Source organism: Leptosomus discolor, chromosome 8 (assembly GCF_034619465.1).
Source record: "Leptosomus discolor isolate bLepDis1 chromosome 8, bLepDis1.hap2, whole genome shotgun sequence".
Classification (NCBI taxonomy): domain Eukaryota; kingdom Metazoa; phylum Chordata; class Aves; order Leptosomiformes; family Leptosomidae; genus Leptosomus; species Leptosomus discolor.
Window position 1 is genome coordinate 39345832 of NC_141398.1, and position 24687 is coordinate 39370518.

General features: G+C 46.1%; 1 protein-coding gene across 1 annotated transcript; it reads right to left on the reverse strand.

The window, feature by feature from the left end:
• Nucleotides 1–5019: 5019 nt before the first annotated feature.
• Nucleotides 5020–23925, reverse strand: CENPT (centromere protein T). Its single transcript, XM_086468983.1, has 12 exons — nt 23878–23925; nt 23502–23595; nt 21428–21561; nt 20280–20313; nt 18991–19133; nt 18462–18521; nt 18096–18284; nt 12313–12513; nt 10080–10209; nt 7732–7896; nt 7160–7264; nt 5020–5427 (listed from the first exon to the last, which is right to left on the reverse strand). The coding sequence occupies exons 1-12, from the start codon at nt 23900–23902 to the stop codon at nt 5304–5306; spliced, it is 1404 nt and encodes a 467-aa protein (XP_086325109.1). The 5' UTR covers nt 23903–23925; the 3' UTR covers nt 5020–5303.
• Nucleotides 23926–24687: the final 762 nt, after the last annotated feature.

Sequence of the window (24687 nt, forward strand, 5' to 3'; positions counted from 1 at the left end):
TGATGGGGACAGTAGATCGGGACAGCCACATGCAAAGGGAACCCTGCTGCAGACATTAGAGTGCATGGCCAGCACAGGAGCCCCTCCAAATCCTGGCTGAGCCCCGCTCTGCAAAACACTGTGCAGTGTCAGCTCCTGATCTGAAGGACCGGGATATGGCAGGCAGTGAGCAGAAAGGATTGGTTGTACCAATAATCCCCTTCAATACCTGAAGTCTCCTGTCTCAACATTCCTCAGCTCTTCAAAAGCAGCAGTAAAATCCTGCACATCCTCAGAGATTGGTCCTGAGGAGTGGGCAGAGCCAACAGGACTGACAACTGCATATATAAAGAAATAATTCCACCTTAAAACAAGATAAACAAGAAGCAATTACTGCATAGGAAAAAAGTCCTGTGCCCGACACAGAGAACACCAAAAGTGGGTAGGTACCCATGAAGTTAAGTACTGTCCAACATGGGCACTGAATTAGCAAGGGAAAATGTAGTTCTGTAACAAAGGGTATCACAATGCACAATGGAGTGAAATTGAGGTCTTCTCAGGCGGCAAGACTTGCAGTGGGAGGTTGCCTGATCCCCAAACAGAGGCTTCGCACCCCCACGGCCCTGGGGCACCGCAGGGCGTTGGGCTCCCTGCTTGATGACAAAACAACTGTGCTCCAGCAGCCACTACTAGAACCTGAGAAGTCACTGAACTCCAGGCTGCACCGCGGCTGCTTTAGCCCTTGGCCCTTACGGTTCCTGGGATCAGAGGGAGGGTTTCAAGGACACGTTTGTGAAATAAGGTGCCATCAGCACAGTCAGCATGCACCTGACCGGCGAGTTCAGCCACGCCAGGTTTGCTATTGTGCCTGTCCCCAAGGAGACATTTCTCTCTGTGTAGCTGCTGATGTCCACCATGAAGTCACTTCGGAAGAAAGACAAGTGCTGCCCCATGCGTGGGTTTAACCAAACTCTGAGCCGGAAAAGTAATCCAAGCACAGAAACAATGACATCTGTCCCTTGTTTCATGGAGACATCACATGCAGTTTGGTAACTGCTTTTCCAACCACTGGCATCAATTAATCTTTCCTATCCATTTGCGTCCTCTCCATCCAGCACAGAGCCCTCTCCAGGGAGGGGAATGAGTGTTCTGGAAAAAAAAACCCTGTAGGAAAACAGCTCTGCTACGGTTGTGCCTCAATTGCAGAGTAAGTGGAACAAACCTGAGAAGCAAAACCTGTTTTCTCACAACATAGTTTGAAAGGTAGAAAGAGGAAAGCTGAAATCAGAAGTGGTCTTGCTAAAACCCCCACTATTTTTGCGAGTATTTGCAAAAATGTATTGCATTTGTAAACTGGAAAGGTGTCATGGCCTGCGTGACAGAGCAAGTACCACCCAGAGGTATAAGGCCTCTGGGATTTCTGCCTTGACTACTGCACTTGGTGCCAGGCACTTCCAACACAAATCACAAAATGCCAGGAAAGGAACTATAAAAGGATTGAAAAGGGAGATGCATCATGTGGCTGGAAACCCAACACCCTCACTGCAAGTGTCTCTGGGAGTGTTCTGAAATGAGGGGCTGTAGCACAGCAAAATTTCAGTACGTCTAAAACAGACAGGGAACTTCAACACCAAGAAAGTGTTTGGTAGATGAAAATCAAATCTGCAAAGTATTTCAAGAAAATAGGGAGGGAGAGCAAGCATCAGGCTACAGAGAGCAAGAATCCCTCCTTCTGCTTCACCCTGAGGCCTTTAAGTCCCAAAACAGTAACAGCTGTTCGCAGCGCCAGGTAGCTCCTTCTTTTGCCCTTCGTCAGGACTTGACCAATGTGTCCCTAAAGTCTTGAATTTAGTTAACCCTGACTTTACTGCAATGAGACGCTGAACACGTCTCAACAGAATAGACCAGGTGGGGAAACTTAACCTCTCCCTCCCCCAACATTCCCAGCCATCGAAGCCCTGTCATCCCCTGCCTTCAGCTGGAGGCCCATCAGGTCAGGAGCGAGGCAGCAGAGGACGTGGCACAGAGGTGTGTCCTCACAGCACAGCTGCAGGAGGAGGCAACACCACAGAAAGAAAGAACAACTAGCAGCTTCTCCTTGGGTGGTTCTCTCCTTAGGAAAAGAGGGTTCTCACTGTGTTTTAGCAACAGAGGAGGAGTTGGAAACTTCATTGCGACTTCAGATCAAAATTTTCACACTCTGGCACACAAAGCCTTGAGGACACACTCAAGAAGGCCAATAATTCAGAAAAAATATTTTAAAAACTACAAGCTTTGCAATCAGAAGCTGTTTTCTTTTGAATATTGCAAAAAAAAAAAATCCCCTTTGTTGTATTAATGGGATTACTTTTTAAAAAGATACTTGAAAAATGACTGACCTTTGTATTGGCTTTACCTGCCAGAGATTTTAACTACATTGGTCATCCATCATTTCCTTTACTGTTGTGCAAAACCTGTTTAACTTGCGAGTGTTGCTGCCAAGAGCTGGGTTGGATTTCCAGGAGTCCTTGCTAACCGTGCTGTTTGGCTGCAGCGTTAGGAAACTATACCGTGCGCACAGTTCAACCCAGAGACAAGGACCTGTACTTGCCCTGGGGTTTAGCACAGGCTTAGGATGGGGAGAACCAACCAGAGGGTGGTGGGCATCCTGTTAGACTGGCTGCACCGGTGCAACTAGAGCCTGCACAGACTGTCCTGCCCCAGGAGCGTTGAAAAGAGCCACTGGTGAGAGAAGGTTTGCGCTGGGCTTTGCCTCACCCTGACCGGATGTGCTGACCACGCTCAGCCCTGCTCTGTCCTCTTTGAGGCTGCAAAGCAGCAGCCTTGAGCCATCCCTTCTTCACAGGCACCTGGAAATGAATTAACCAATCTTCTTCAAAGTCTAAGTCAAATTAATCAGTTTAAAGGCTCAGCATTTTCAAATTTGAGACAGAGCTGCTAAGAGATATGGGAAAAAAAAACTATTAATTTTTCCTAGAAATTAAATAAGCACCATGTCTTGCCTTGGGAATTATGGACTAACTACATAAAAAGAAATCACATGAGCATGTCAGGCCAACTCCCTGCAAGACACTGAAGAAAGACATGCCAAAGTTTGAGATCCATATCCACCCCTCTGAAACTTGTGCACGCAACAGGCATCATTCTTCCCCAGCTTGTGAATTGTTTTACAAAGTCACAGTCCTTTGCACCTGAAATCCTTTGCTGTGGCTGACCTCGTTCCTGGCACAGTTTAGGTTCACCGTAAGCAGTAAAATCCTACGCAAGGATTTTACTTTTGTTTTCTCCCTGCCTGAGGGACACAAGGCAGCACGGGGCAGAGTAGCTCCTCCGTGCAGCAACCGCCTGGGTGAAGCCGCAGGTAGGAAAGTAAGCGGCACCAGGCTCACGGCAGGAGCAGGGCAGCACAGACCACACGAGTGTGTCAAACACGCAGGGGATTTATTTGCACTTGTGACTTATGGAGTCACGGCTTGGATCACACGGCTTTGTATCGTGACATGGGACACCAGCGCACAATGCTGATCGGAGAGGGCTGACCTCTGCAGCGCAAATGGCAGCTCACTGGACCCTGCTTCACCAAGCAGCTTCTGGCACTGCCTGCCACCTCGGTGATGCTGCCAGGCAGGAGCGGCGACATCTCAGATACGTTTCTCTACGTAGACAGTCAGGGGACAGCACCACGGCTGACAGAAATCAGCTGGGGAAGCACAGCCTTCAGCTGGGTGGTTCCACCGCCCCCCCTGGGGTGGTCCAACCACAGCTGGCTGCCAGTCACCCACCAGCTGCTCTCTCCCTCACCCTCCTCAGCAGGATGGGGGAAGAAATTCGATGGAAAAAGCTCATGGGTCAAGTAAAGCCAGAGAGATCTCTCAGCAATTACTGTCACAGTCAAACCAGACTTGACTGGGGGAAGATTAACTCACTTTATTGCTAATTAAAAATGGAGTAGGATAGCGAGAAACAAAGACAAACTGAAAAGACCTTCCCCCAACCCCTCCTCCTTTCCCAGGCTCAACTGTCTCCTTCCCACCCAGCAGCGCAGGGAAACTGGGGGTTTCAGTCAATCCATAACCCCTTGTCTCTGCCACTCCTTCCTCATACTTTTCCCCTGCTCTGCTGTGGGGTCCCTCCCCTGGGATATGGTCCTTCAGGAACTGCCTCAGCATGGGTCCCCCACAGGCCCCTGCCAGCAAACCTGCCCCAGTGTGGGCTCTTCTCCACAGGCTGCAGCTTCCTGCAGGGCACATCCACCTGCCACAGCGCGGGGTCCTCCACGGGATGCAGGTGGGTACCTGCTCCACCGTAGGCTGCAGTGAGACACTGTGCTTCCCAATGGTCTTCTCCACTGCAGGGGAGTCTCTGCTCCAGCGCCTCCTTCTTCACCAACATCGGGGTCTGCAGGGTTGTTTCTCTCACATTTTTCTCCTTACTCCCCCCTCCCACACACTGCACAGCGTTTTTACCCTTTCTTAAACATGCCATCACAGAGGTGGCACCAGCATCACCAGCGCTGGGTCCATTTTGGAGCCGTCGAAGTGGCTCTGCCCAACACGGGGACCCAAGGCTGCTCCTGCAGCTTTCCCCCATCCTGCTACCAAACCCTTGCCACATACACCCAATGCACACAGTTAACTCCATCCCAGTCAATCTCTCTCAGCCTACCACCTACCCTGGGTGCACCAGAAAATTTCATCTCTCAAATGGTCTTAAGTTATTGCTTGCTAATTCCCCATGAGACCTAGCTGAAGTGTATTTTTCCATTTCAGTTTACACCAGTGAACAGCTGTGGTCACAGCTGGATTACGATCTGCCCTTGACCCAGCAGATCAGACTGGCAAAGGGGAACAAAACTCAAGTTTGAAAGCCCTTGCTCTAGAAAAACACACAGCTCTAACAAGGACCTGCTGCTTTTTAAAAGGCAGTACTACACAGCTTTTCTCCTTCAAGCAAACAACCAGCTGGGATGAAGAGCATCAACACAGCTGAAGGTCTACTAGGAACATTTTGAGCTCACTGGAATAAGCAGCATTTGCATCATACAGAGCACATACAACAGTTTATTTATCAAAGCTGTACAAGTATTCAAAGGTAACTTAAGATATCCAGGATAGTCAAATTACTTTAATAGCAGTTGGTGAGATACAGCAGGCTGGCGCGTCAGCACAACCCGCACCCGTTCAAGAGAACATCGATAGTTTATTACCCTGGCAGTTGCCGGTGGAAAACCATCACACAGAGCAGTTACATGAAACAACCTACAGCCGACCTCTGCGAGCGGGCCATCTTCCCACCCAGGGGCCATTGCTGCTGGAGGGACGCGATCATTTGTGGGGGAGCACTTTATTGCCACTCACAGCAACCGGAATCAGGAGCCTCCTGTACTCCAGAGGGAGGTGATGCTCTATCAGCACATTCAACGGCATCTTGTCTGTCACCAGCCCTTGTCTTTGTTCAAGAGGAGAGCAGAGAAGAAACAGTCATTAGTGAAAAGCGTTTCCACTCACCTTACTAGCAGAAACAGGTTTTTTTAAGCTGTCTCGCAGTGACATTTTTGCATTTAACAGCTGAAATGCTGCGGCTGCTTGTGCCGGAGAAGCTGTTTGCAGGCAGCTCTCAGGTGACGTACTAGGTCCTGCGCAGACCCCATGCTTGCCTACACACAGAGGTTAGGTCTCCATGGGTTAGGTAACCAAGAGGGTTACGGCTTCCCACAGAGGTACGCATCTTCCATGGAGAGTGTCAGCACCTTGGTCTTTACCGAAGTATAAGCTCATTGCCTTTTAAACTCACAATCCACCTACCATGGGATCAACTAAGACACACACAGAATGATGTAACAGAAGCAAATAGCCCGCTACCCAGCAGATTTTTTTACATTCCCAATTCAGAAGTGGTTGGCATTTTCAAACTGCATAGGCCATGTAGTTTTCTAGGACACCATTTAGCCTGAAAACCCAGAGTCTCCTAGTCTTGTAGAAAGGAAAAAAAAAGCAGCATTTATTCATGCTTTCCTTGTGGAAACAAAGAAATACTGTTCTTATTAGTGAATCAGCAACAATTCCTGATCCCTTTATGAGCAAGTGGAAAGGCATAAAGCAACAAGGTAAAATAACAAGCGTACAGAATCCTCAAGCCCAGCCAATGAAACCACTGCACCTCTCTGCCTGTTCATACTGATTTCAGCCACACTGGTCAGGGGGGAAAATTAAAACCTCTGGACAGCAACAGATTATTCCTTTTAAGCAGCGGCACCAGCTCCATCCACACAGGCCCCACAGAGCCAACGCCTTTAATCAGATGTGCCCAGCACAATCCCTCAGGTGACTTTAACATCGCATCTGAAACTCTTCCAGGGGAGACAAGGAATAACAACTCGGAATAATGACTTTAAACAAGGAGCGATGAATTTGTTTCACACCCCCCCCCTCCTGAGTTTCAGAGGGGTCCCAAGCCAAGAACAAATCCCTTGTGTTCTGGTCACAGAACAATGTAAATTCAGGCAGGAGATGGTGGAGCTGAGGGAGCCCACAGGAAAGCAGAGCCGAGGAGCGGCTCCGAGAACAGTTCATCCAGGCTGCTGGCCCAGGGAACACCATTGGCAGGAGAGGCCAGCCCTGGCCTGCCAGGCTGGAGGCTCCTTTTCCTGCTCTGGAGAGGAATGGCCAGTTTGAACCCTGAGCATGAGCTTTTGCAGAAGGAGGAAGAGTAGAAGTTTGTCTGGAAGAGCAAGTCATCAAAACAGGCAGCAGGGCACAGGAAAATGCTCACGCTGTTTTGGCTGCGAGTGCTTTTAGCAAAGTGATGGCTCACGGATGCAAATGGTGCAGCCCAGCCTCGACCTTACCATTCCTCTGCGTTCTCTACTGACACCATTCAGTTCCCATAACTGCTTCACCCTCACACATATGCCCCTCCTCTCACTACTTGTTCCTGACGACTCCTGCACCCCCGGCCCCTCACGACTTCCTCTGGCCCCTCCACCACCGCCATCATGGAGCACGAAAACCCACATCCACAAATGCCCTCCTGGGACAGAAGGCCAAGTGGCATCACACAGAGTAAATCACAAGATTCCACGCTTATGATGGAAATTCTGCACACCCTGGCAATGACAGTCTGATCGGGCTATCAGAGCACCACCGAACACTACTGCTGGTTAATGATAACCCTCCTTTACCTTCTCATGAGAACTTCTAGGTCAGCTTTCTCCACTGTCTTCCTCCCTGCATGGCTGCTGTAAGCTTCCAGATCACTGCTTAGCTGCTTAAAGTATCTCTTGGAGCTGAAGAATTGAGGAGGGAAATAAAATCAGGCTGTGGAACGTGTGAACACTGTCTGCTCGCCCAATTCTGTAGGGTAAGTCGAACTCGAGCGGCTCACTGTGCATGTCACAGCCTGCCAGGAAAAACTGTGGAAGAAGAAACACTCCAGAGCCACCCCGCTCATGGAGAGTGCCAACAATATTAGCTAGAGAAGATTGTGATCGATGCCATTTGTACAGGTTGGGACAAAAACCAGGTGCTCCTGCATGGCAGTGTTGGTCACAGATGCCCCCACAGCAGCCAAAAGCACCCAGCACATTTCTGTCCTCCTTTTAACCAGACCTCCCACGACTCTCCCCAGCTGAACAGGGAGGGCTGTCAGCTTGCCAACAGCACTCCTGACAGGTTTGTCATTTTGGGAGAGAAAAGGCAGAAAAAAAACCCAGACTAAACAGAGCGGGAAGAGGAGCAGTTTGTTGCTGCTTACCATTTTTCAACAATTTTGAACGCATCTCTGGCCACTGGCATTTTCACATAATGGCTAAATATCTTCTTTATCAAACTACTTGCTACTTCAGGCTCACGCATTTTCCTCCGTGATGCTCCCAAGTTCTTTGGGGCTGGCTTAGCCTGCAGCGGCTGCAGGGGAGACCTTTGGGGGAAATGGAAAATTCACACATCAAATGAACAAACATGGGGCAGGGGCACAGGCAGAGAACACCAGGCTGAGTCTGGGCAAACCTTACACTGAATTTAAAGCGGTAAGAACTACCCCTGGCTCTTCATTCTTTCTCCCTCCCAATTCTTCAAAACCCTCAGGCCCATGAAGTACAGCTCACTTGGCATTATGACCTTGACAGTGGCAAACCAGGGTCACATTTCCCCAGATAAGCACATAGTGTAACAAAGAGTGGGCAAACTACAGCTTGCACTGCACCCCTGTAGTACCCACTCCAGCAGTGCACAAAGTTTGAGGCACCCACAGGCCACCTCTGTATCTGCAGACAGCACTTTTATACTATCACGAACATGTCATCTAGTTGCATTTTGTGGGTTTGGGGTTTTTTGGGTTAGTTGGTTTGCTTTCTTAGGGGAGGGCTTCCCCCCCTTAAAATAAGACTAAGTCCCAAAGGAAACTACAACTTTTTTCCATTCTAAAAAAGAAAAACTGTAACATGAAAAAGGGAAGCAAAATCCCTGGATTCACTCAGTAGACAAGAGGAAAACAACAGAAAACACCCGGAATCTGAGGCTAACACATGCAAAACCCAGAGGCAGTGCATGTATCATCTGAGTCTCTTTCCAGCTCACCTGCCTGTTTTTCTGTCAGAACCTCAGGGGCAGGAATAAGAGATCAGGCCCAGAGATTAAGTACATGGAGCAGCAAGACAAAAAAAGAGTCATGATTTAAGTCATCTCGGTTACTGCTTCTGTGCCTCGCTTTACCCATTTGTGAATGGTTATATACAAATGTTTGGTTCACAGGATCAGGGGAAAAACTGAAGTTTAGTGACTGTATGAGACTTTGGTGTTTCTAAATGAAACGTTCTGTGGCCCTAACCTGGTACAGCTGATCACAGCAGAATTATACCAGTATAAAGAGATTATTTTATAACAGAATGTCTTAACTGTGGCTCTCTCATGGTTACTGCCCCACTACATAACCTAGAGTATTCATCAGGCTTTTACCCTGAGCACTGCTGTCTCAGGAAGCGAGCAGGCCAACTCAGCCAGACTGCATCCCACAAAGCGCAGACAACCCATGCACTTTTTGTGCAACAGCTCCCCGTAATTGAGGCTCTGAACCTGTAATTACGGTCATCTGTTACCTCAGCACAGCTTGAAAGCCTGAAAATCTGTCAGTCTGTTAATGTCCAGAAATTCCTATACAGAACATGCATCCAAATACACAGACTTCTTTGGCAAATGAGGACCAGCACTCTCTATAGAAGAACTAGTATTTAGACATTCCCCATATATATAAAGAGCACATCCCAGTGCAAAATCCCAAAGCAAATCTACATTCATTCAGTTATAACGTAGTTCTGCTTCAGCAGAGTGTCAAAGACTCCTTTTTCTATTTTATAAATGTATTTTAATATTCATCACTTACAGCACCTTCTGTAAGCATTATTCACCTCTGTTCACAGCAGTACAGGGCACAAGAATTCGGTTTTACTGTTTACTGCTTCAACAAACAAAAATCTGGAGTCATGGGCTAGCAAATTCCTCCTGTTCCCTAGGACCCACTGTTACTCGTTGTGATGAAGCATATGGCTTCACCAAATTTCTAGTTAAGAGGGTGACAAATGTTAATTAATTTGGAGCAATGCAGAGAACAGCTTCACTTTCTGCCTCTAGGTGAGCTTCATTTTATACTTGCACATGGCAACTGCATACAGCTTCATGCTGCTAAGTCAACACAAATACGTCATTTTGTGTTATCAACATAATGAAATCTGTCATTACCCCTCTTCTACAAGGGCCTCTGCATCCCCTACTGGAGTCGATGGCTCCAGGGTTAGCTTACCAGTTGAAAAACTCCTAGGAAGAGGTTTTGGCCTTCAGCACAAGAAAAATATTACAAGAACATTTGTTGGAAAGACTTGAGGCATCAGATCTGCTCTGGGAGAGTACTGACATTCACACGATAGAACTCTTCACTCAACTGCTAAAGCAGTGAATGAACTACAGACTTCAGGACTGCTCACCCCCTGCTACAGCTCATGCAGCACGAAACAACTGACGAAGCTGGGCTTGGCTCTCTCCCCTGGACACTTACACCCTCCAGACACACGCTTCTATCAGGCCACTGCTGCAGTGGCTTATACTTACCTGAGAGCAGCAGGTTTTGCGGGACATGGAGGTGACAACTTGGCAGCAGCAGGTTTTGTGGGACGTGGAGTAGACAGCAGCGGCTTGTAGGCTGCAGTATGGACAAACGTGGGTGTCTTCATGGAAACCTCTAAGAAAAAAAAAAAAACAAAACCACAAAAGTACTTAAGGAACTGAACTCTGAGTTCCTGCAGCAAGCAGCGCTACAGCAGCAGGCAGAAGCCCAGACAGCTTTCCACACCCCTGGTCTGGTGCTACACTGCCTGCGCTCAGGCTGCGGCTCCACGGCACCCGGAACCAGCACAAGTGCTGGCTGCCGCAGTTCCACCCACCCCACCTCCCACCACACAGGCCGGCAGCTTTCCTCACACCAGGTCCAGCCCAACAGCCCCCGTCCTGGACCTGCAGGCTGGGCAGGGTGTAGGAACACACACCCAGGGCCAGGCTGCAGGGGCTGATGGCTGGGTCAACTTAGGCTGCCAAGAAGCTGCAGCCTCTCTTCCCAGGGAGAACTTCAAAGTCTGCAAGCTGCCTCATTGCCATCCTGCTAAATCAGTGGCAAATTCTCCTGAACGCAGGGAGGAGCAGAGCAGCAAAATCACATTACAAGGGTCAGTCTATGAGCATCTCCCATATTCATGGATTTTCATAAATCCCCTCCAGCTAAGTAAGGCTCAGGTTATAGTCAATAGCTCTTTGCTATGAACTACGCACATCAGTTTCCCCCAAGTCTAATCCACATCCTCTAACTTCACCCTTGAACTTCTTCACTTCTTAATAAGCAAAGGCAGGAAAGAAAACAATGTTAACAGAACTGAAATACTGACCAGCTTCCTGTCTAGAAGAGGAATGGTCATGGAGGGCTTCTTGCCTGTCAGTTTCCCTTGCAAGCTGGGTGTAGCCCAAGAATCCAGCATATCTGGTAATGGTGTCAGATCTGCAACCCCCCTTAAGAGCTAGGGCACCTGCCCTGTTACAGAAGACACACCCAACTACTAGAGGCCTCTAGTACTTCTGAGAGTTAAACTCCACAACTCAGGGGGTTGAGGGTCTCTCGGAGAAAGCAGGGCTGGGAGAACTACTGTGGTTCCAGCTAATGAGCTGCTTCTGAAGAAGGATTTCTATGCACTGGAGGGTCAGGGAGCAGGATGCAGGGGAGAAACTACACTGAGGTTTCTGAGGCAAGTTTTATGACAACAGCACATAATTTTTAGTCTTTTCTTCCTGTTTTTCTTCCTGTCCCTGTCCAATGAGACCTGTAAGGTGCTACTCTTACTGCTCCACCCTATAGCAGAGATCTCTTCCTCAAGATCTTTCCATCCCTTCATACAGCTGTGTTAACGATAAGCATGTTGACACACTACTGTAGATGCCCTAAGAACCCCTCCAGCCTTCCTTGTGGCAAAAGTGTACCAGTTCGACTATCATCTTTGTGCCTTCCACACCACACAAATACAGACAGGGACTGACATTCTCACTACAGCTGTACTCCCCTGCAACACCTCAAATCCTGGCAGCGAGATTCTTTTAGGATGTCCTCAGTTCAGTTTTTTTATTTCAGGGTGTATTGTACTTCAAAAGACTTTAAGGCCAACCCCAAAAAGACACCACTAAAACACAGACATGGCCTTGATCAAAGAACTCACTCTGATGTGTGTGTTTTTCCAAAAGGTATAAGCACTCTTGGGGCAACAGAGCTGACTGATGCAGCATCTGAAGAACCGTTTAGAAACAGACACTTCCTCTCAGCTTTCTGGAAAGCCAGCCAGCCTACTCTTTTGGTCAACTGGAAAGGAAATCTGTAACTACACACACAAGATACAGGGTTCTAAATTAGGTTTCAATCCTGGAGTCACATAAGTGGCTGTGGAAGCAGCAGTTCAATGCTAAGACATTAAAAAGTCAGCATGAAGTTAGGTCTCAAGAAGGAAGGAAGGAAGACTAAAATGGAGGAAATCCCTATGTTACTACATAAACCCACTGCACACTCAGTTTTGTCTATTTGTGCACTTCCACTACCTTCACCTCAAAAGGATGATTTAGGTCCCTGCAGCACCTGACGAGCCAGTAACAATCCGGCCCTAGGAACAGCAGCCAACAGCTTCCCCTGGACTATCCAATGGACTAAATAGTTAATCACGTTATTCACCTGTGCTGCTCCTCGATCTACCAAGAGATAACAGGGAAAAGTTTCTCCAACTGCCTTCTGCTACTGCTGCGACAGCTTCCTTACCTTCACTCTCAGGGTCTTCTTCATCCTCACTAGGCTCATCTTCCAGACCATCCAATTTTACCATGGTAGCCTGGTCCTCTAGTTCATCTGCTTCTTCAACAGCTTCCTTTAATAGCTTCATCCCAGATTTTTCAAAGAAGGAAAAAACTTGAGTATGACTGCCCAGACTTCCAGCTCCAACACCTTCAGCAATCCTGTGTTCTAGATTTCCAAAGCAGGAAAAATACGTCACTGAAACAAGTATCACAGCCAAAATTTCTAAGCACTCATAAGAATGAAACCCAACTTTCCATTCCTGACAACATCATCACCTATTACATTCATGTCTTCAAGCATTAGGATGTAAATACACTAAGCTACACTTAGTTACACTGAGGATTAGTGTAACTTTTCCCTCTGCTACATCCAGGTGTGCAGAGGTCACACACACACGAAAACAGCACTTTGTAATGCGGAGAAGCCCATGAGATTTGAGTGAAATTTTTATCTGAGCTTCTTTTAAATGAATTTCCTTTAATAAGAACTTTTATATCAAGAGAAGTCTTACCAAAGCCTCAGCACAGTGTGTCGAACACAGAAGACCCAGTGATTCAGAAGTAACTGGGGAGATCATGATTTGCCAATGCACTCAGGTCTCCAAGGTTTTATCTTTTTTTGATAAAACTTGATCTGCCTGATTCTGTAACTCCCACTAGTAGATTTTAATTAAGCTTTCCACAATTATGTATTTCTAAGCAGTATTGCAAATATAATTTTGTTTTCCATTTGAGCAGAAAGCAGTCTTTTCAGCTTAAAACACCAAAATTAGTTTGCTATTTTCCCAGTATTTAGCCCAGATTCCATAATGCCAAGAGAGTTAACAAGTCTCTCTCCCAGCACTGATGCCAATAACCCAGCTTGAGAGGTCTCTGGCATTAGAGACACACTGTCAGCATTAGAGGGTGTCCTCACCAGCTTTGGAGGAGCCTTGGTGTTCAGCACCACCTTCTGCTACTCCCTCTTCTTCCGAAGGGGTGATTTCCATTTTGACTCTGGCACCCTGTGCTGCAGCTACCTGCGATTCTGATTTTTCAGTCAGTTCCTTCTCCAAATTTTCAGAATATCCCACGTGTGCACAATGCTCTGCACCTAAACCAGGAAATTCATCAATCTTACCTACAAAAAAACCCCATCAACCATAAGCATACAGTTTAAGAATTGCTAAATTTACTCGTGACAAGTAACCTCAGCCATAACCATAAGCTGTAAATGAGGGAAGCAGACGCAGTTCCCTTCCACAGCTGAGAAATGCACAGCTTCTCCCGTGTTTGCTCTACAGGCACCTAATCAGGGTGCACATCAGGGCGCATCAAAAGAATTTTACTTATCAGTAAGCAGAGCTCCTCCAGATCTGCCACCTCTACATCTATTCCTACTTTTGGTGACTGTGTGAAAGACCACCATGTTTTCCTTTAAGTCTAACAACACACAGAGTTTGTGCTCAGATTCTCCTTCCCATTTCCTTGGTTTTTCTGAAAAAACAATTTTGCAAGAGACATGCTGCATTCTGAAGAGAAGAGCACCTAGCAGTGGTTTTAACCATCCCAGACAAGCCTCTAGCAGGCAGGATGAGGAGAAATAAATGGACACATGATTTGCATGCCTTTAAAAACGTCAGTAGCTACTGAAGAGCACTTATGTACTCCTTTTCCCAACATACTACAGTCCACAGGCCTGTTACATGCAGCTCAGAAACCCTCATGGGTAATTATTTGGAGAAATCTTACAGGGAAATCTTACAGGGAACTCTCATAGTACTGTCACTTATTGAAGGGTTTGGAAATCCTGGCTGAGCCCAGCAGCTGTGAAAGTGGAGTTTTACCATTCTCTCCAGTGACTGTGAGTTTTCACACTCAAAAGTACAAGTGTCAAGGTCTGGGAGCCCCAAAAGCCCAAGTGAAGAGGACAAAAGGTGATGCAAAGAAGTCATTAATACCAATCTCACTAACCAGAACACTGGGCTCCCTACATCAACGCAGGGCAAAGTCTTGCCTAAAGTTACATGAAATATTAACTAGCTTTGTGGGGAAAAGACAAAAGCTCAGCTCTACACTAAGACTGCCTAAGGCAGCCAAGTACCAGTGAATCTCCCACACTACTGGATCCCTACTGGGACACAGTACTTGAACAGTGGAGTACCAGATGCTATTGACATCAAGTCTTAATTTTTACTGATTTCTTCAGCTGTTACCAGCAGCAATACCTCCTGCAGCTTGGTATAACCTGCCAGCTCTTAGTGCCGGTTGCTCCTCTTTAGTTTCTGCACTGACAGACCAGGGAGCTGTTTGTTTCAATTTGTTTGCTGAATGATCTCATCCACACTGCTCAGGACTTTTCTTTTTAAACTTCTTATACTCCACTCTCACAGCAATTGCCTTTTTCTTCCAGGCTGAGCAGTCTTTATCTTTAGTCATTCAACGTACAGAAACTGCTCCGTGTGTTTGGTTATTGTTAATGGTAAAACTGTTTCTCTCTGCACCTTCTCTAGGTCTGTTAAACACATTTAGAGATGGAGAGGTTAGAATTGTCCGCACTATTCAAATGGTGAGCATGCTAATCATTTCCATAGTAGCAAAGTGACATTTTCTCATCTCTTCCTTTCATAATTATTTTCACATGTTATTTGCTTTTCTGACCACCCCCCAAGCTTCAAGCTGGTGTGTTCACAGAACTGTAACACTTCTGAGGTGACTTGTATCACTCAATAGTCCCATCCCATTTAAACTCCACAGGCACACCCAAGTGAAAACATAACAGGACAAAAGAATCAAGAAAAGCTACAGGATGCCAACTTTATGCAACCATAAATTTAGAGGTGCAGAATATCTGCTACCTTAATAAACTGCTGTAAAATAACTGTTTAAAACAAAAGGCTGCAACATCATGAGAAAAAGGCAACGACGAATTTTGCTGATACACCTGGTATGTGCGAGCAGTTACCTACTGACACAGCCAGTGTTCAGTTAAGAATTCTAATAACACAACTGTTGGTGCTATAGACTGCTTGGTTTCCCTACTGCCGTAAGGAAATTCAGATGAAGCTTCAAACATAATTAAGCCTAAGCAAAGCTAGACCCACCCGGCAATGGTCTTCTCATTTCCAGACACTGTCAAAGGAAGAATGGGAAAGACTTCAAAAGGATCCTAAACTGGAGTCTGGAAAATTAAATTCAACTAAATATGGGAACTGGCATCCACCCATACCCAAAGCTTTCTGTAACGACTGGATAACACCGGCCACTCTCAGTATCTGCACATTTTACCATCTTACCCTAAGGCAAAAGGATTTCAGAGAAAAGAGAGAACATGCTTGTGAAAGCTGGCAACTTGCACGACTTGCTCTCTTTCAGGAACAAGGAGGTGTTAAGGCCCAACCTACTAGTGTCAATCTTTACTACTTAAGGGAGGGCAACCTTAAAGCCCTTGTCTTAAAAGATGCTGGTTAGTAATGGAGAAAGATAATGGCCAACATGGCTTAAAACACATACAGCAAAGCATTAAAATGCATACAAACAAAATGAGTGATTAGCCAGACTTATTCCTTGCCAAGAGGGAGCTATTCATCCTTCCTATGGGAAAATGAGCAGCAGTGCTACAGACCTACCAAGAAATATGCGCCTTTATTCCATTTGCAGGCCCTGTGAACACAGCAAATACTGACTAGAAAGCACAAGAGCAAGCCAGAACCCATGATTACAAAGCCTGTCTGGAAATGCTCACCGCATCTCTGATACGACTTGAATTAAATTATCCCCAGCATCTACATCACATTGAAGTCTTACTTTACTCTGCAAGCCACCTGAAAAGCTCTTGGGTTTAATCAGATTAAAGTACTCCATTCCCTCGCAACGCCCGAAGCACTTCTTACCCTCTCTGAAAATCTCTTCCTGTTCCACTCGGTTCACTGTATTAGCCATCTCTTCTGCATCGCTTACATCTAGGTCTTCAATTATATGGGACACAACTTCTCTCAAAGACATGCTGAAAGATCTCTTAAGCTTTAGCGTGACTGGGGATCCCAAAGATTTACTTGAACTTCTTTCTGGATGGCAAAAAGGAGCTCCATCTATTAACAGCTAGAAATTGAGAGCATTCACGTGCCCCCGGGATCTTTTTACATTTTCTTTTAGCTTTCCTGCTAAGTAAAAAAACAGTCAAGCAGAGAGGAGTGTAAATGAAGAAAATGCTCTTCCTTTACCTGAAACAGTTTAGGGAGTTTGCATCATACCTTAGGAACCAGATGGAAAAGTCCTTGCAACTATTTTTCAGTTTACGCTGAGGAGCAACACTGACATCAGCTGCCTTTGTAAACCAGCAGAACTACCTGGCAGTTCCCTTTTGACATTAATGCCTTACAAACTCCAGCAGCTGTAAGGTACGCTCTCACTCCCCCTCCTCTTCCTCTTGTTTGACCCAGTCCCCTATTCCATGTCCTCCACATTATCTATCCCTTTGTCATAGAAATGCCTGCCATTGGACTCCACAGAGCAACTACCCTTTTTTTCTGTTCATCTCTTCCCTCATCCTTTCAAAACAACCTTTCCCACCAAGCCAGCCACAGACAACCCTCCAGAAGCAGGGTATGGTGAACAGTCCACCAGGCATTAACTGATTTTGGAGCTTTCCATGGCAAGAACTCTTCTGGCTTGAGCAGTACTGAATACACCAACCAGTCTTTAAATGCTATTTCTGTGGCCCTGTTGACAAAGGATCATAAAAAACCCTAAACGAACCAGAAACATTAGCTGTCCATACTTCATGGAATGCATAGGGAGCTTTGAAGAACTGCTATTTACTCCAGAGATCCTGACCTGGTTAGCTGCTTCAGGGTCACTAACCAGAAAATCTTAGGGTTACAACCATGCCTTGGGGCCTGGTCTATGCAATACAAGGAAAACATGCTCCCATTTACACAGCCAGGATGAGGTACTTACAGGGAAAGGAACGCAGAAGAGAGATACCAGACACCAGAGAAAAACTGCCAAGGGATACAGGACTTGCACAGCACTGCTACAGAGCGCCATGGGAGGCAACTACCTCTGTCCAAGGGATTTTTAAGTCCCTGGAGACAGTGAAGCTGTGACATATAAATGACTTCACCAGGGCAAAGATCTACTAGTAACCTCCTGAGACTCCTCCTAACTCTGTCCACAGCTCCTACATTGTCTCCTTACCTTATCATATTTGTGACTCATTTATGGTGTCCACTTCTGGGCTCCCCACTACACAAGAGAGATTTCTTCTTTACAAAGAAAATGTAAAAATATGCTGGAGAGTCCAGCAAAGGACCATCAGGACAACTAAGGGACTGAAGCACCTCTCCTAGAAGGAACAGCTGAAAGAGCTGGGACTGTTCAGCCTGGAGAAGAGAAGGCTCAGAGAGATGCATGTATCTAAGGGAGGGTGTAAAGCAGATGGAGCCAGGCTCTTTTTAGCGGTCCCAGTGCCAGGCCCAGAGGCAATGGCCACAGCCTGGCACACGGGAGGCTCCACCTGAACATCAGGAAACACTTGTTCACTGTGAGGGTGACTGCGCACTGGAACAGGTTGCCCAGAGTTTGCAGTCTCCATTCTCAGAGATACATACAAGCCGCCTGGATGCAGTCCTGGGCAACTGGCTCTAGGTGGCCCAGCTTTAGCAGGGGCCTGGAGAAGATGAGCTCCAGAGGTCCCTTCCTACCTCAACCACCCTGTGATTTCAGACAATACCTGCTAAACCCCAAGTCCTAACCCATAGTACTCACTGCCAGCCACCACCTGTTCCGAAACAGAAAGCTGTTCCACCGGGTTACTCTGCTGGGAATGATCTTGCTCATCTTCTTGCTGGTTTGCGGGTGGTTTTGGAGATACCTGAGTCATTCTGTCAACATCCTCACCATCAAGGGTTAAGTCCTCAGAATATCTTTGGGTCCTTCCCTCATTTGTGCCCACACGGGACACCAGGTCCACCAGTCTTGCTTCCTCTTGAGCTGCATCAGAAATCTTGCTTCTCTTTGCTGAAGTTTTTGAATCCGACAGCTGTGGTTCAAGAGCTGAAAGCTTATTTTGGCTCTGTTCAAACTGAGGCTGAATAAAGAGCTCCGTGTTATTCAGCATGATTTCTGCATCACTTGTCAGCATGGCTGTTTGAATCCCAGACGCTGTTTGTGAGCCCACAAGACAGTCCTGTGCTGTTCAGAAAGTTTGAAAACAAGTTCTACACGTGAAAAACTGTCCAAGGTCATGAAGACACACACTTAATAGCAGAACTTGCAGAATGCAAAAATTTAAGTCATTCAACCAAATTTTACTCATCCTCCACAGATCAAACACTGAAACATCAACACCACACTTCAATGCTCCCAACTTCCTCTACCAAACCATCTCCCCAGTACCCACAGTGATGAACATGGATCCCAAACCATTCCTGTGGTATAAGTCAACAAACTGGGTGGAGCACATATTTAAGTGCATCGAATCAAAGCAACCACAGGTGCAGAGCCTCATTACAAACTTGCCTCCCAAATGACACCAGATTTCTGCAAACATGCTAGTAGCCTCTGAATCATAAAATACAGACCACACTTCAGTAACCACTTCTAAAAATCACCTTACATAAGGCCCTCCCTCCCAAAACAGAAGTAACAACACAAAAGAAACCTTTTCTCTTCAGCATGTTCTGTTCCACTCTGCCTTCAAAAGCTTCTATGTCAATAGCTTTGCGATGTTTTGGCCTCCGGAGTAAGCCTCTCTTTTCAACAGTATCTGGTGGGATCAAGGAACCAAGAGACAAGCGAAGAGATCTGTAAAAAGAAGAGGGAAGAAATATATTTCCAAACTTACACACGCCCCTTTTACCCTCAAATTACAGACACGGTGCCATAACAGTCAGACATTTCATGAATCCCTTAATTAGAAGGAGTTTCCCCCACAAAAAAAACCCTTGAAGATTACATGACAGTTTACTTTAAACGAATAGTTCAATTTCATGAAATCACCTAACATCACAATACGTATCACAGAGATCAGGAAAGAGACTGATTTACAGCCTCCTACCTCGAGAGGGCAGCAATAATATATCTGACAAGGTTCAAGGAATTATAAACATCAAAATCAAAACAGAAAACAAATGTTTGAGAGTAAAGATGCCCTTTAGATGACAGCAGACTGGTCAGAGGACTTCAGAACAAGCCTAAGAAGCTGCTTAGTATCACTATTCACAGCAAAGTACAGCTACCAACCCACTGTAACTATTTTGAGATGGGAGCTAAGATAGCAGCATGCAAAGCAGAGGAAAAGATGTCTCTCACTACGCTTTGCATCCTAAAGAGACTGGCCACGCTCAGCTTCCTCCTGCAGCTTTCCCTCTGGCAGCCCAATCAAAAAGGGGTTCAGAGGACCCAAAGATGGCAGCCCAGCATGCAGCCGTACCAATCACCTTGCAGGTGACCAAAGGCAAGGGCTGCAGCAAGAAAGGTGAAATAAATTGCTAACTATGGGTGGGATCATTAGCAAATTACATGGACCACACAGTAAAAGAGGTTCTTTAACTCGCCAAAAAGCTTTTAAAGTCCAGGAAAGCTGGACTAAAGACTGCATAAACGCAACTGATGGGATGAGTCAATTAAGAGGCAGAGACAATATTCTAAAGTATGTTGTGTGCCGATTTATTGTTGGAAACATGAGAACGAATGGAAAAAAGGAATGAGCCTAAGAAGTAAAAAGAGGAGCAGTAGCAGCAATACAAGATAGACCAACGTGGGCATACAGAGCCACAGTTTCTGAAAAATCACAAGAGATGTATTGGAACCCCTGCAAACTGCATCACCAGAGTGGGAGATGATTGTGTTATTATTAACACAGGTCTTTCTCACGAACACAGGTGTCTATACTGCTCTTCACAACTACAGAGGACAGACAGAAGTGAAGACATTTTAGTTTAAACTCACCGAGCCAAAGCAGTGCTGTCCAATGTGGACTGTGCTAGAAAAAGTTGGGGACAAATTAGTTGACAAATTACGCTAGCAGAGACATTACCCTCTACACAACAGGCTAAGGAATACCCCAATGGATCTGCCTCTTTCTAGAGCCAGCTACACTACAATCCTCAGAAGTCACATTTATCCAAAAGCAGATCTGGAGAGCAGCAACATAATCATGCTCAGCCTGGAAAACACAGGGCTGCCTGGATCTTACCCCGCATCTTATCAGAATACGTTCAGACCAGGTATCAGGCTAAAGACAGACAAGTTGAGTTTTTGACCACAGGTGAGTCGGGGTGGGATTCAGCTCCAGATTAAAATACCCACACACAGGTGTCTCTGTTCCCATTATAGTCAAGACCAATTAATCCAATGTAGGTGCCCGCTTTAAGGTGAGCTGCATCACCCTCCAGACTCCACTGACCAATCTCCCCCGAAGTTTAGGAGGACTTCAGTTCCCTAGTGTGCACATAGGGACAGGGCATCTAGAATTCAGAGCTGGGGTACCCATGTCCGCAATTTGGAGCTGAATCCCACCCTTGAATTCTACTCCAGTTGCTGTTGCCAACAGGGTACGTAAAGCAAGGTGAGGTGTTTTACCTGGCTATGTTAAACAGCAACTAAAATGAAAGTCATTTACCAAATTTGTAAATTCATGTTTAAGGGGAAGACTTACTCCAATATAAAACATTATTTCTTCTATAAACTTACAAGACCTTTTTTTCCCCTCAAACAAAAACTTTATAACTTATTCGATATAATTGCAATGAAATGTATGCAGCTACTTGTATTTTCAAGTGTCTGGAACTGAGGGGAAGACAGGGATATCTTCCTTGGGAGATACTTCAAAATCAAAGAGCACCAAGTTGGAAAAATAGTCAAGAAGTGACATACAGTCAGGGCAGAGCCTGTAACCTGGCTCAGAAAGGCTCGTTTTAAATTTGACAGGAGGGGCTTTTACCTCCTCTGCCATCCCCTTTGCACAAGATGCTGAAATCTTGCCTCCAAACGTACAACTGCCCTGCTGAGAAGTTCCTAAGAACCAAACTACAGCAACTGAAAATCAGCTGCCAGGAAACAGTGCTGACCAGGGCAGTTTTCAACTGCAGCCTTACCTTTGTTCTGGGGAAGTCGTTTGTCTGCTGCTCTCTCAAATTCAGAAATGCTGAGTTTCTTTCTCTTCTCAGCCATACGGAACGGGGCGACAGAGGTCTCCTCAGGCACAAGGTTTGGCAGTTGCATTTCCACCCTACCAATACAAACCAAGCCTTTAACAAAGGACAACATTATCTCTTGGCTACCTGGAAAGGTCCCTGTAACGTCACTGAAAAGCAAATTAGAATTATTTGTCCTTGCTGCAGCAGAAATAAGGAACTCATCAGTGATTAGCTCAGCAAATGCAGGAGCAAGTCATTCCCTCCCACTAAATCAAAGTAAATTTCACAGAAAGAATCAAAATTTGAGTGTATATCCAAAACAACAAGGCTGAGAAAGGTCAGACTAGAGTAAAAACTTGGTCTCCCACCAGCTCCGTAGCTCTCTTCTCCCAACCACATGCAGGAGCAATGAGCTTTGTTAGAGTGTAAGTGAAAAGAGACACCATCTTGAAACAACCTCAGGTACCACAAAGCACACTGGTACACGGAACAGACATGCAATATCCCAGTCAGGCACTGGATCAGGATTAGAAAGTAAATTTCCGAGTTGTTTTCCCCCTTTACTGAGAGTCCCCTCTCGTGAAGGTCAGATCCAGGCAGTGAGCTGCCTCACACCGTGCCCTGCAGAACTGGAGCAGAGCGTCACTGCTGCAGCCAAGAGCCCATGTTCAGCGGATGCAGCGTTCGTGTCCTTTGCTGCAACAAACGTGGCTTCAGCACAGCAAGAACAGCAAGGTGATCACGTTTATGGGTCTTTCCCCCTTACAAAATACATTTCCTACTACTCACAATGTAGCTAAGCTTCATTTCTTGTTATGAGCATAACATAGGCCTAAGCATTAGAATTAACTGGCTTGTAATGAGGAACAAATGTAAAGCAGCGGGGAAAAAGATCGCTCATTTTTTCACATCTATCCCAGAATGTCCTGTTACAGCTAGGGAAAGCAGTGCCTTCCCAAATTCAATAAAGTTCACATCAACTAAAGGAAGGTTGTGAAGGAGGATTTCAAACAAAAAGTCTGTACCTGTTCAAGTTCAACAATTAGCTAACATATGGGATATAAAACCCTGCAAAGATCCAGCCGTCCTGTCTTTCCATTTAAAGCTGATGAGAAGCACCAAGGCATTCAAGAACTACAACAAGCAAAATCAAGAAGGAACTAAAATACTGCTCATCGTTTTTGAATTAAAAAAAAGAAAACAAATAAACAAGCTGCCACACTTCCAGAAAACTCAGTTGTTTCTTCTTCCTCTATTAAAAAATCAGAAAGTTTGCTCAGTATTTTACACAACCAGTTTAAAGTTGCTTATGGTCAATGCAAAAATTTAGCTATAAAGACAAAGCAAATCACATTATTTAGAATAGTCTGGTTTGTAGTAAGCAAAGACATGCACGAGTGTTGACATAGAAGCGGTTAAAGCAAATTAAGATCTACCACCACTACCGGCTTTCTTCTACTTCATAACAAAGTGGAAGTAAACAAACCACACTTCAGCCTCTCCAGTCAGGCCTATTAACTGAAAATACTAATGGAAGCTAAACACGAATAAAAGCAGCTGAGCCTCAGACAAACCTCACCTCCAAACCACCCGGCAGGAAGGGAGTTAGCCCAAAACAAGGACAGCCAAGAAGAACTAACACTGTAAAAAGCTACAGCAGCCTGCGTTCAGCACATGGCTGGCAGCCTCAGGGGGATCCAAGCACTTCTACTTTAGTACCTGTCACAGGCAATTAAGAAAAGTAGGCGTCCAGCAGGAGACTTACTGTAACCAGCACTTCCACTGCAAAAAGACATTATAAGTCCGTATTTAAGAAAGGGGACTAAGCCCAAACCTGCAGTATTCACTATTCAGCCACCTAGTCCCCGCAGTTCCATTGTCACTTTTAAAGCTGGAGTAGTATTGCTCAAAATCCCACCTGACAGAAATCAACGCTGATCACCGAAACAGAAGTAGAGAACTCCTGCTCCCCAATCCCATCATAGGTACTGCAGCTATATCTGGTAGTGTCAAAAAATAAAAGTTTGCTTACATGCTGGAAATCCTCTTAGATGGCAGTTCTGGTTGATCTTCCTCTGTTTCCTCATGTTTAGATATCTCAAGTGCTAGGGGCGAAACTTGCGGTTCTGCCAACAAATCAAAACATTTCCCCAATTCAATCCAGTGAGAATGCCAAAATTCAGCAGAGTGGCATATCTAGGCTACAGTCTGTAAATTACATTTATTAATGGGTTAAAATAAAGACCTGGTGAAAACTATTTGGGTCCTACCCCTAGGAAGGCTGGCACATACAGCAACAAAGCCAACAGGGCCAAACAGCAGCATGGGGGTTCCACGTCCTGCAGCAAAGCTGAGCTGAAGCTTGCAACAGCATGTGCCACTTTTTCCTGAATAAAAAGTATACTTACGAGTCTGGATGATTCTCTTGAGCATAATCCGTGGCGTATCATTATCAAGATGAGGCAACACAGCTGAACTCTGCTTCACCAAGGTGCTTCGGCCAGAATTCTTTTCCTTTCCTGAACCAGATACAGTCTAACGAGAGAAATCAGAGACATGCAATTCAAAAAGTGTATTTTCATCATTAAAGATGAACCTTTGCCTCATAATACTTCATCACCTGTCTTCTAATAAAAATCTAAGCTAACCAACACGAAACATTTTCCCAATCCCCCAAAAGAAACCGTGCACGTTCACTTTTTAACCATGCTGGCACTTCATTTTCGGGCAGAAGACCAAAAAGACACAGCATTATTATCGAGGTGGTTTCAACGCACAATTCTCATCGCAGACAAAAGCCTGAGGGACTTGAAAACACGGCCCACGGCCCTTTACCCCTCATAGCCCTGACATAAACCAACCCAAAAAGCAGAAAGAGCAGAAAACCACAACCGAGGTGGAATGCTGTAACGGCCCTGGCTATGTGGCGAGCACGAAATTCAGGGGGTTCAGCCCATTTTACATGTTGAAAGGTGAATAAGTGTCCTGCTGCACCCAGTCCCTGCTTCAAGGGCCTCGCTTTACCCCCGCGCCGAGCGGGGGCGGGCGGGGCTGGACGACCCCCATGGGACAGACGACCCCCACGGCGACTCCCCCACTCTCCCTTCCCTTGGCCGGAGCCAGCGCCGGGTGGCTGCCGCTGCAACGGTCCCCACGGCGGGACCGGGTACGACTGTCCGCCATAGCCGGCTAACGGCCACACCGTCTCCCGCCTCTCA

Bases quoted from the DNA above. Each gene is read 5' to 3' on its own strand.
- CENPT (XM_086468983.1), bottom strand. From the start codon at position 23,902: ATGCTCAAGAGAATCATCCAGACTC. The intron at 23,596-23,877 runs GTAAGTATACTT...ATTTGTTGGCAG, and splicing joins CAAGAGAATCATCCAGACTC to AACCGCAAGTTTCGCCCCTA. The intron at 18,285-18,461 runs GTGATGCAGAAA...ACCTGGTGTCCC, and splicing joins TCAAACAGCCATGCTGACAA to GTGTGGGCACAAATGAGGGA.